General features: G+C 37.0%; 1 protein-coding gene across 1 annotated transcript in view; it reads right to left on the bottom strand.

The window, feature by feature from the left end:
• The window catches only part of LOC127453051 (rap guanine nucleotide exchange factor 5-like), an 87866-nt gene that overhangs the window by 8348 nt on the left and 67184 nt on the right, over window positions 1-12334 (bottom strand). The window contains exons 12-18 of the mRNA XM_051719059.1: window positions 11875-11953; window positions 10143-10287; window positions 7272-7369; window positions 5501-5531; window positions 2897-2975; window positions 2575-2724; window positions 1769-1866 (exon numbers count right to left, since the gene is read on the bottom strand). Coding sequence (XP_051575019.1) covers window positions 1769-1866; window positions 2575-2724; window positions 2897-2975; window positions 5501-5531; window positions 7272-7369; window positions 10143-10287; window positions 11875-11953 — 680 coding nt within the window. The remainder of the gene's footprint in view (window positions 1-1768; window positions 1867-2574; window positions 2725-2896; window positions 2976-5500; window positions 5532-7271; window positions 7370-10142; window positions 10288-11874; window positions 11954-12334) is intronic.

The following is a 12334-nucleotide window of genomic DNA, read 5'->3' as shown; positions in this document are numbered from 1 at the left end:
AGGAGGAGGGTTTTAGAGAAATTGGCTGACTTACAAACTGGGCAAATTTAAATGTTAGACAAAGAGAGAGCATGCAAGTTGATTGGCTACCCTATTACTTGTCAAAGGACCTATCAGCTTACACCATGCGAGACGACAGGCTTAACAAGTTACATGTGAGGGAGCCTATTGGCTAACAGATATCAAGTACAAAGAACCTATTAGCTTGCCACATGTAGAGCTTCATGCCTGAACTTAGTCATAAACTATGCTGGTAGATGGAAGTTAGCCTATTATGACAGAAGTCATTTGTATACAGAAGTCTTAAGACTTGTTTAATTCAAAGAGTCAGAGAGAGAGGGTGGGAAATGATCCTGAAAAACAAAATTATGGCTGTTCTTGGTTTAAGAAACCCTGACAATTTTTGGGGCTTTCAATCGATTAAAAATGTGTTGAAATAATTGCATGATATGCTGCTTAATTAATAAAATTCATCACAAATATCAATATTTGCTCATAAAAGCCCCCAATTAAAGATCATTTGTATATAAAAATGCATTTTTTGTATGATTATTATTGTTGTTTTTATTAAGTCCAAGAGCGTCCCATGCGCAGCTTTCGTGCAGAAGAATGCAAATTGTCTGCCAGTATTTTCAGACAAAATGCTGCATTCATCTTGCCATCAATTTTCACAAGATTCCCTGTGCCTTTAGAGCTCACACACCCCCAAAACATCAGTGAGCCACCACCATGCTTCACAGTGGGGATGGTATTCTTTTCACTATATGCCTTGTTGACCCCTCTCCAAACAAAGCGCTTATAGTTGTGACCATAAAGCTCTATTTTGGTCTCGTCACTCCAAATTACAGTGTGCCAGAAGCTGTGAGGCGTGTCAAGGTGTTGTCGGGCATATTGTAACCGGGCTTTTTTGTAGCATTGGCACAGTAAAGGCTTCTTTCTGGCAACTCGACCATGCAGCTCATTTTTGTTCAAGTATCATAGTATTGTGCTCCTTGAAACAACCACACCGTCTTTTTCCAGAGCAGCCTGTATTTCTCCTGAGGTTACCTGTGGGTTTTTCTTTGTATCCGGAACAATTCTTCTTGCAGTTTGGCTGAAATCTTTCTTGGTCTACCTGACCTTGGCTTGGTATCAAGAGATCCCCAAATTTTCCACTTCTTAATAAGTGATTGAGCAGTACTGACAGGCATTTCCAAGGCTTTGGATATCTTTTTATATCTTTTTCCATCTTTATAAAGTTCCATTACCTTGTTACTCTGGTCTTTTGACAGTTCTTTTCTGCTCCCCATGGCTCAATATCTAGCCTGCTCAGTGCATCCAAGTGAGAGCTAACAAACTCATTGACTATTTATACACAGACACTAATTGCAATTTAAAAAGCCACAGGTGTGGGAAATTAAACTTTAATTGCCATTTAAACCTGTGTGTGTCACCTTGTGTGTCTGTAACAAGGCCAAACATTCAAGGGTATGTAAACTTTTGATCAGGGCCATTTGGGTGATTTCTGTTATCATTATGATTTAAAAAGGAGCCAAACAACTATGTGATAATAAATGGCTTCATATGATCACTATCCTTATATAAAAGACAGTTTTTTTTTTTGCATGATCAGTCATATTTTCAAAATCAATGTCAAAATTTCACAATTTCTGCCAGGGTATGCAAACTTTTGAGCACAACTGTATATATATATAATGCTACAAAAGTATATAGCCTCTAAGATTTGTATTTTTCTGTGTGGAAAACAGATTTATTTTAACAGTCTCACCATGATCTCAGTCAGGTCTCTTCTGCAGACGTGCAGCCTGTCTGCAGCGCTGAGTAAAGCAGAAAATACACACTGATCTGACTGAAGCAGAACCTTCTCTGGAGAGAGAGAGGGAGAGAGAGAGAGAGAGAGAGAGAGAGAGAGAGAGAGAGAGAGAGAGAGAGAGGAAGTGTCAATGGCAGAGAATAAGGATATACAGCAGGGTACACTATATAGCCAAGAGTATGTGGACACCCAAATACCATTCAATAAAATGCATTTGATTTCAAAACCATTGCCATTAATAGGAAGTTGATCCTCCCTAACAGCTTCCACTCTTCTGGGGAAGCTTTCCACTAGATGTTGGAACATGACTGCAGGGATTTGCTCCCATTCAGACACAAAAGCATCAGTGAGATCAGGCACTAATATTGGGTGATGTGGTCTGGCTTGCAGCCTGTGTTCCATTTCATCACAAAGGTGTTCAGTGGGGTTCAGGTCAGTCAAGTTCTTCCACACAAGACAGACAGAACAGAAAGGGGGTTGCCACAAAGCGGAAGCACACAATTCTCTAGATGTCATTGTATGCTGTTGCATCAAGATTTGTCTTCACTGGAATTAAGAAGCCTTGCCAAACATGTTAATTAGAAGGGAGTATTCATACGTTTGAACATGTAGTGTACAGAAGAAAAGAGAAAAAGAAGTGAAATAAATTATTTGGCCCACAGAGGTCAGTAGGGACCTGGCAGAAAGGGATGCCTCGTGAACAAATAGAAAGCAACAACTTTGTCAATCAATATGAAAACAGGCATTCTACACGTTCAGACCTCCAGTATACGTGACGGCGACCAGCACCATGTCATCCTCAACGCAGTCGAGCCTTTCAGCCAAAGTTCTCAGCAATTCCTGCACACACACCTCGCTGTGTGTCCTTACACTCACGTATGAGTCTATAGTCATGTACACACGACACAGCACTGAGGAGACACACAGAAGCACTGCATCAGTCACATAAAAATGTCGTGAAACAAGATTCTCACCTGCTGTTATTCGTAAACAACCTGCCGCTGGTCTCCAGTAGCTCTGCAGGCAGTCAGAGTGCTCCAAGTGTGCGGGAGAGAAATATGAGGGAATATTTGATGAGCTTACCTTCCTTACTCTCTCTCTGATCTCCTCTCACGGGGTGCCAGCTCTCCTTCAGACTCAACTGATGGACGAGAGCTTTATTCTGAAACATAGCAAACATAATAGCACTGAGAATAGTTTTGCCTATGAAAAACACACACACTAACACACAACTCAAGGCAATACTGAGAGTCTGATGTGCGTATAATATAGAGCTGGACCGATAATTTCCTATATATATATATATATATATATATATATATATATATATATATATATATATATATATATATATACACATACACACACACTGGCAGCCAAAAGTTTGGAATAATGTAAAAATTTTGCTGTTTCGAAGGAAATTGGTACTGTAATTCACCAAAGTGGTATTCAACTGATCACAAAGTATAGTCAGGTCAATACTGATGTAAAAAACAGCAACATCACTATTTGAAAAAAATTTTTTTTTATAAAATCGAGACAGGCTCCATTTCCAGCAACCATCACTCCAACACCTTATCCTTGAGTAATCATGCTAAATTGCTCATTTGCACTAGAAAATCACTTTCCATTATATCAAACACAGTTGAAAGCTATTTGGTTCATTAAATGAAGCTTAACATTGTCTTTGTGTTTGTGTTTGAGTTGCCACAGTATGCAATAGACTGGCATGTCTTAAGGTCAATATTACGTCAAAAATGGCAAAAAAGAAACAGCTTTCTCTAGAAACTCATCAGTCAATCATTGTTTTGAGGAATGAAGGCTATACAATGCTTGAAATTACCAAAAAAACATAAGATTTCATACAAAGGTGTACACTACAGTCTTCAAAGACAAAGGACAACTGGCTCTAACAAGGACAGAAAGAGATGTGGAAGGCCCAGATGTACAACTAAACAAGAGGATAAGTACATCAGAGACTCTAGTTTGAGAAATAGACACCTCACATGTCCTCAGCTGACAGCTTCATTGAATTCTACCCGCTCAACACCAGTTTCATGTACAACAGTAAAGAGAAGACTCAGGGGTGCAGGCCTTACGGGAAGAATTGCAAAGAAAAAGCCACTTTTGAAACAGAAAAACAAATAGAAAAGGTTAGAGTGGGCAAAGAAACACAGACATTGGACAACAGATAATTGGAAAAGAGTGTTATGGATCTTAACCCCATTGAGCTTTTGTGGAATCAGCTAGACTGTAAGGTGTGTGAGAAGTGCCCAACAAGACAGCCACATCTATGGCAAGTGCTACAAGAAGTGTGGGGTGAAATGTCACCTGAGTATCTGGACAAACTGACAGCTAGAATGCCAAGGATCTGCAAAGCTGTCATTGCTACACGTGGATGAAAACTCTTTGAAGTAGTATAAGAGGTTCTGAATTTTTTTTTCAAATTGTAATAGTAATTTTTCACATTATTAATGTCCTGACTATACATTGTGATCAGTTGAATGCCACTTTGGTGAATAAAAGTACCAATTTCTTTCCATAAGAGCAAAATCTGTACATTATATATATATATATATCGCTGTTAGTATTTTGTTGATTTTAGCAGGAGATCATGTATGATTATTCACATGATAAGAAGTTGAAGACAGGATGTGCTGACATGGCAAGTTTCTATATAGTCGCATTTTTCTTTGCATTCTCTTGCTTCAATTTAGAACTATTGATTTATCTGATTAAAATAACAAAATATGCATTAAACTGATGATAAAAATATCTCAGAGGACGAATCTCAGTTGCCTCCGCATCTGAGACCTTCAATCCGCGCATTTTATCACGTGGCTTGTTGAGGGAATTACTGCGGAGACATAGCGGGTGTGGAGGCTTCACGCCATCCACCGCAGCATCCAAGCACAACTCACCACGCGCCCCACCAAGAGCGAACCACATTACAGGCCAGGTCTCCTAAGCAACCAAATTGGCCCGGTTGCTAGGGAGGGTAAAGTCACATGGGGTAACTTCCTTGTGGTCGCAATTAGTGGTTCTCACTCTCAATGGGGTGCGTGGAAATTTGCGAGGATTGACAGTCTCAGAAGTGGAGGCAACTGAGACTTGTCCTCCACCACCCAGGTTGAGGTGAGTAACAGCGCCACCACGAGGACCTACTAAGTAGTGGGAATTGGGCATTCCAAACTGGGAGAAAGGGGGATAAAAAATAAAAATTAAAAAATTAAAAAATAAAAAACAAAATCTTAATTTTGAACATAAGGAATATGTCATTATAGAATGGATAGCTCTGGTCATGGATACTGATTGGTCAATAACAAAAACTTTCAATAATTATTTACACCAGGAAATTATGAGGCATAATGTGCCAGAATACATTGTAGAGATTATTAAAGCGGTCATATTAGACTCTCGAGTAGCATTTTTTTAATGTAAATTAGTTTAATGTCACCATTTTCAACTTTCTCTCTCTGACATTTAAATTTAAACAGCCTATTTTGCTACTATAGCTTTAAGATATGCAGCTTTACAGTTTACAGCTTTAAAATCAATAGAGCAAGCAAATTCCTGTTTTTCACGATATGGCCCCTTTAAAACATGAGGAGTTCAGTCACTATGAACACTAAGGTGGAATTATTGAGATTCTGTGCAGGTAGCATCACGGATGGCTTTAACTCTTACCTTCCTTTGCGGAGAGTACTCATCTACCGTGCTGATGGAGAGAGAAAGAGAGACAGAAAGAAATCAAAGTGTGGAATGAGCAAGAGGGATCATTTGAAATATAAATGTGCCATTATATCAATGCTGAACACTGGAATCCCCCACACGCCGCCAGGAGCGGTCATAAAAAGCCCTTTCTCATTCAGATCAGGACTTCTTGATCATCGCTAACATTAAAATTTGACACGTGGTGATTTACTGATTACCTCATCTAAATGAAACTGCACAACGATCTCATCCCTGCACACCTCATTCTCATTAAACAGCCTGATAAAAGAGAGGGCTTTATAGTCTCCATATTCCGATGCCACTCTAATTAATCATTGGCATGGAATGAAGCACCAGCAGGCGTGTGATGTATAGCTGAGAGGTCATTGCCAGGACTGATGCTTACTAAACAGAGATATTGGATCAGAGCTCTTGTACAGTACATTAGTTGGAAGTTTTGACATACTTGACTGAATTTATATTTCTGAGAATGCCCAGAGTTTGCAGATCTGTAGTCCAAGCAAAGGGGGTCTACTTTGAAGAAGCTAAATTATAAGACAGTTTTTGATGTGTTTGAACATTTTTGTGTTTTTTGAGGTTTTTTTAGTGGTTGCTGCATATTTCCCATACTTCTATTTGTGTTATTACATAGTTTTACTTACTTTATTCAAAAACGTGGAAAATGGTAATATAAAGAATAAATAGGTGTGTTCATAAGTAGATGTTTAACTGGTAGTGTACAAAGTTATTTGAATGCAGACAATTTCTTACATGCTTTCCACCAATCTTTTTTATAATAAACATGTACTGTATGTGGTTACAAACAAATAATATAAAACAGTGAAATCGCTCACAGTAACTTCACTTCTCCGTCTTGCCTACACTCGGCTCCAGTATCTCACAACAGACGGATGACGTGAGCTCCACTGACTTCCCTCCAGTGGTTGTCACTCCTGAATGCTGCTCGTCATTTGCATAAAGTTAAACTTTTCTCAAATCTGTCGTGTTGCTCGCCATGCCCACATCTTTTAGCCAGCAATCTCAGTCGCTCATGTTGCTGGAAGTTGCTTTGCTCTCATTGAAAAAGAATGGGAACTTGTCCCATTGCACTTCGTGCCATTCTTAGCTAATTTTTTATTCATATGTTGTTCCTTTAGCTGTGAATTAATGTTATGAATTTAGGAGTTTTCCACAGAAAATGTGTTTGTTCCCCTGGCTTAACTGTCAACTCTTTAATTTGCTTGAGCTCAGGTCATTTAAAACCACAGCCTTCTAAATTCTGTTAAATGAATTATAGCTCAGTTATCACCCACAGCAGAACGTCTGTTGTGCGGGGAATGACTGATGAGGGCTTTAACTGTCAACACACTGTGAGATGAGAATTACAAACAACAGCTTCTTTGTAACATGACTTCACTCCTTTATTATATCTCTGTTCTCTCCTCGTGTCTCCCAGGGAACACACAACCAGAGAGACAAAGTCATTTCATTTTGGATTAAAAACTTGAAATTGCATATGGGTCTTTTAAAGGGCATCACTCTGTCTTTTTCCAGCTCTCATTTAGTATTTTTGGGGGTGCAAACTCTGAGGGACGTTATTGTGTGAACATAATGAATGCACCTCAAAATATCATGGATTCTTGTAAAAAAGTGCTTCCCAGAAGCCAGCAGTGGAGAGGAAATTCATAATTTGAGTAGTTTGTTATATCACATGTGGTCTGGTTGTGGTTATGGAGAGACTCACTGTCTGCGTTGCATCCGGAGAAGTTTCTGAAGTTCTTTAAAATCCTTCTCCAGGGAGGGGAACTCATAGAGATCATCTAGAACGTATCTGTACAGGGTCTACAAATTGAAACGAACACAAGATATAAATACAATCTCAAGCAACAGTTATCTGGGTCCAAAAACACATGTGAAGAGAACTTGAACAAAATAGCCAAATTTGAAAGAATAGACTTCCAACTTCAACTTTTTGATCCCAGTTGCACGATAGGATTTTAAGTTATTGTGACCACTCGCAATGGAAATGTAAAAAAATGTAGCATGTTCCTTCAGCATGTTCTGATATAGGCCGATTTGTTATTGTGGGCCACACTCAAAAATTTATTGGCTCAGATCTTCTAAATGATTAATACAATTTCATTTGATAACTTTTTGTCAGGAGCATTTCTGTTTGATACCAGGATTGTGCACAATTCAGAATTGAATGAAGAATAATTCAATTCCAGTTCAATTTCTGATTTGAACTGAGGTAGAATGAAAGATGTAGAATTGTAATTTGAATTAAAGTAAAATAAATAAAGAATATTAAAATAAAAAAAAAACTTCATATGACTGTTTAAGTTTCTTTTTTAATGATACATTTGATTTTTCAGTACAACATGAAACATGTTATCATATTATCATATGCATAACAAATGGAGTATTTCCAGAAACATTACAGTGAAAAAAACTCTTCATTCATCAAGTAAAAAATGCTAAAAAAAAAGGCACTGAAATATTTACTTGATTATTGTAGTTTCTTTTCAGGGCAAGTAATGCATCTCAATGCAGCTTTACTATTACAACAGATTCTTTTCTCAAACCAACAAGCACAGCAGAGAGTTGGATTAATGCATTTATTTTAGTTAAAATTGGCCTGCACAATATGTTTATGTGGTACAGTCCCATTTACCCTCTTCCCAGCATGCACTGGGGCATGAATAATATGGTTGCATTGGTCATTTGCATAGTTTTATTTACATTGTTGTTGTTAATTGTCACAGTAAGTAACTTGTTTTGTGATGTCAGGATGAGTTTGTTTCTCTAATAAAGTGTTAAAGGAATAGTACACCCAAAAGTGAAAATTATCTCATCATTTACTCACTCTCATGTCATTCCAGATGTGTATGACTTTCTTTCTTCTGCAGAACACAAATGAAGATTTTTAGAAGAATATCTCAGTTCTGTAGGTCCATACAATGTAAGTGAAAGGGTGCCAAAATGTTGAACCTCCAAAATCCACATTAGGGCAACATAAAGGTACTCCAGACGTCTCTGGTGGTTAAATCCATTTCTTCTGAAGCGATTTAATAGATGTGGGTGAGAAACAGATCAATATATAAGTCCTTTTTTACTATAAATTCTTCTCCCTGCTCAGTCAATTTCCACTTTACTTTCACTGTCTCATTCTCCTTCTTCTGTTTCTGGTGATTAACATCCTTCTTGTATATCACCCACTACTGGGCAGGTAGGAGAATTTATGACAAAAATGACAAATATTGATCTGTTTCTCACCCACACCTATCATATTGTGTCTGAACATATGGATTCAACCAAAGTCAAATGGATTACTTTTATGCCACCTTTATATGGATTTTGTAGATTCAAAATTTTTGCATTCACTTGCATTGTATGGTCCTACAGAGCTGAAATATTCTTCTAAATATTTTAATTTGTGTTCTGCAGAAGATAGAAAGTCATACACATCTGGGATGGCATGAGGGTCACTTTTTACAGCATTAATAACCAATAATAAATATAATAAAATGTAATAATGTTTAAAAAGCAACCTATAGAAATGTGTATTTCATTTATTTTACTATATTTAAAACATTTTAATTTTATGGACCATGGTGGAAGAACAATTCATTTCCAGGAATGCTGTAATTTTCTCGATTTATTAAACAATCAATAGATTCAAATTCTGAATCTATTTTAGGAAGTTATCTGAAAACAACATGGTGGACCATTTCTGGTTCTGTACAGCAAAAACTAAATCTTTTGATAGCTGTGTTCATTTTATTTTATTTATTTGTTGATGTTAAGTGAGAAATGTTATGTCTATAATATTTTTATTTTATTTTTTTATTCTACCTATTAGGGAATAAACAGGCATACTTGGTCAAAAATAATAACAATTATTTGTCACAAAATGTGTCTTTGACTAATGAATTTGTATAGTGTGACTGGGTTGAACTTCTTTGAATTACAATTCAGTAAATTTCATTTCCTATCATTCCAATTCAAATTCCAGTTCAACTTTCTGTGGGGAATGGCCAATTCAATTCAAATTCCAAATCATGAATTGAAAAGGAGTTCATTCTGAAATTCTACATTTTGAATTGAGACATGAGATGCCAATGAGTGATTCCTTCGTAACTCTCTTTTCTTATAACAGAAAAAGCATGAAACAGCGATGTCAAGTTAAAACAGAGAGCAGAGGTTTTTAGAATTTTTAAATTACAGTTTTCCATCCTCTGTTTCCGAAAAGTTTATGGCAACAGATGTAGACATTTCATATATTGTCTGAACTCTGAAAAGTGATGTCATCGCTTGCAAAATGACAGTACGGACAGTCAGTCCCAAATATCGGATTTGAATAACAAATCAGATTTATGTGCAGCAAAGCCACCATTTTCCGAGGTTTCACTGAAAAAAATTACAGCATACAGCGTATGATAATGAAAAGGTCAGAGGGCATTTCAGAATCATCTGAAGCCAGCAATAATGTTGCGTTCTCTTCCTCATCTGGTGTTAAAAAAACCAAAGCTCTAGGGGCTTCTGGCAGTTTTGTATTTCCAAAAATAATTCCCTCCCTTTCTGTCTCCCTCCCTCCCTATATCTCCATCCGTACCTTGAGGAACAGTTTGGCGTGCTCATCGTCCTGCGGCAGGTCTGTGCACAGCGAGCTCCACCGGGAGAGCAGGTGCAGCACTTTTCGTTTCCTAAGCAGAGTCTCTCTCCCTTCACCTTTCATCCGTCCTTTCTTTAAACAATAGGTGGACCAGCAGCAGTTAAAGCATCAAATCTACTTCAGCACACTGCAGTAGTCAGAAGCACAGTTTAGAGGAAGAGGAAACACCTGAGGGTGATATCTCTGTATTAAAATGAAAACTTAATTGCATGCCCTCAGCTAAACAGAGTAGAATTAGTTAAGTGGTTTAACACCTGGCAGAGTAATGCTGTTAAGCTCATGTAAGGAGATTATGTATAACATAGTGCTGTCAAAGTACCGTTCCATACATTGCTCATCATTTTATGGAGGTATCAGTCATGTACACTACCATTCAGAAGTTAAGAATCAATTAAAATAGGATATTTCTGTTCACCAAGGTAATTTTTAATTGATAACAAAAAAATATTATGTTAATAATATTGCAAATTATCATGACTGTTTGTAATAGCTGTTTTATAATTCAGTCTTTACCTATGATGGCAGATGTGACCTCCTGCCTATATGAAATCATACTATTGTGCTAATTTGGTACTAGAGAAATCTTTCACACTATTTTAGCACAGTTGTGCAACTTAAAGGGGTAGCTGACCCAAATATTTTCAGATCATTTACTCACCCTCATGCCATCCCAGATATGTATGACTTTCTGTCTCTGCAGAACACAAACTAAGATTTTTAGAAGAATATCTCAGCTCTGTAGGTCCATACAATTCAAGTGAATGGTTATCAGACCTTTGTAGCTCCAAAAATCACATAAAGGCCACATAAAAGTTATCTATAAGACTCCATGGGTTAAATGCATGTCTTCAGAAGCGATATGATAAGTGTTGGTCAGAAACACATAATGTGAAAGAATGTGAAAGTGAAAGTGGAGATTTATGGTAAAAAAAGGACATAATTATTTATCTATTTCTCACCCACACTTATCATATTGCTTCTGAAGATATAGATTAAAACACTGGAGACTTATAGATAACTTTTATGTGGGCTTTGTGATTTTTGGAGCTTCTAAGTTTTGGTCACCATTCACTTGCATTGTAAGGACCAACAGAGCTGGAATATTCTTCTAAAAATCTTAATTTGTGTTCTGCAGAAAAAATAAAACTCAATACACATCTAGGATGGCATGAGGGTGAGTAAATAATGAAAGAATTTTCATTTTTGTGTGAACTATCCCTTTAATAAAGTGTGGACATTTCAGTACAATGTTATTTTTAGTTGCTTAGTTATTGAGTACACTTGTATTTAGAGAATTACATTTTGATTATAAAAATGCCTTATATCACTTTGTCTTTTGAGAGATTAAGCAACACTCTGCTTTCCTTTTTCAATCAAGATTATGAAAGTGAAATAAATTTCGGGTTGTTACTCACTAAAACCTATCATATGCCTTCAGAAGTCTTGGAATATGATGCACAAGTGGCATGGACTACTTGTATTATACTTTTGGGTCCTTTTTTTTTTTTAACTTTAAAGTGAGTTACTAAATAACTGTCTTTGCATTATAATCCACAAACAGGAAAATTCTTTCTTTTGTTTTCTGCAGAAGAAAGAAAGTCATATGGGTTTGGACAGAATTTTCATTTTTAGGTGAACAGCATCAGCATTAATGCATGTAAATGAAGGATATTGAGCAAGTAGTGCTTGGCACAGGTCACTGGTGGACATGACCACAGGGTACGTCAGTAGGAAATCATCCAGTAGACTCTCTGAAAATGAACAGAGCATGTACTGTGCATTAGACATTTTTCTGTAAAAAAGCCTATGTTGTTGATAACCTATTGTGTTGAGAAATTGGCACAAAATCATGCAAAAAGCTGACATATAAAAGAGTTTTAAAAGAGAACACTGGAAATATGGAAAATGTTTTCAAGATTTTAAAGGGACAGTTCACCCAATAAATGAAAATTCAGTCATAATTTATTCACCCACATGCCATTACAAAATCTTATGGCACACTTTTTTTTCTATGGAACACAAAAGGAGGTGTTAGGCAGAATGACATCGGCATTCACTTTAACTGTATACAAGGCTGAGACTGAGGCTGTCAGTCCCTAACATCCTTCCCAACCTCTCCTTTTATGTTCCAT

Source organism: Myxocyprinus asiaticus, chromosome 15, assembly GCF_019703515.2.
Source record: "Myxocyprinus asiaticus isolate MX2 ecotype Aquarium Trade chromosome 15, UBuf_Myxa_2, whole genome shotgun sequence".
Classification (NCBI taxonomy): Eukaryota; Metazoa; Chordata; class Actinopteri; order Cypriniformes; family Catostomidae; genus Myxocyprinus; species Myxocyprinus asiaticus.
The sequence above is the reverse complement of the archived record's forward strand: the minus strand, read 5'-3'. Positions and strand labels throughout refer to the sequence as shown.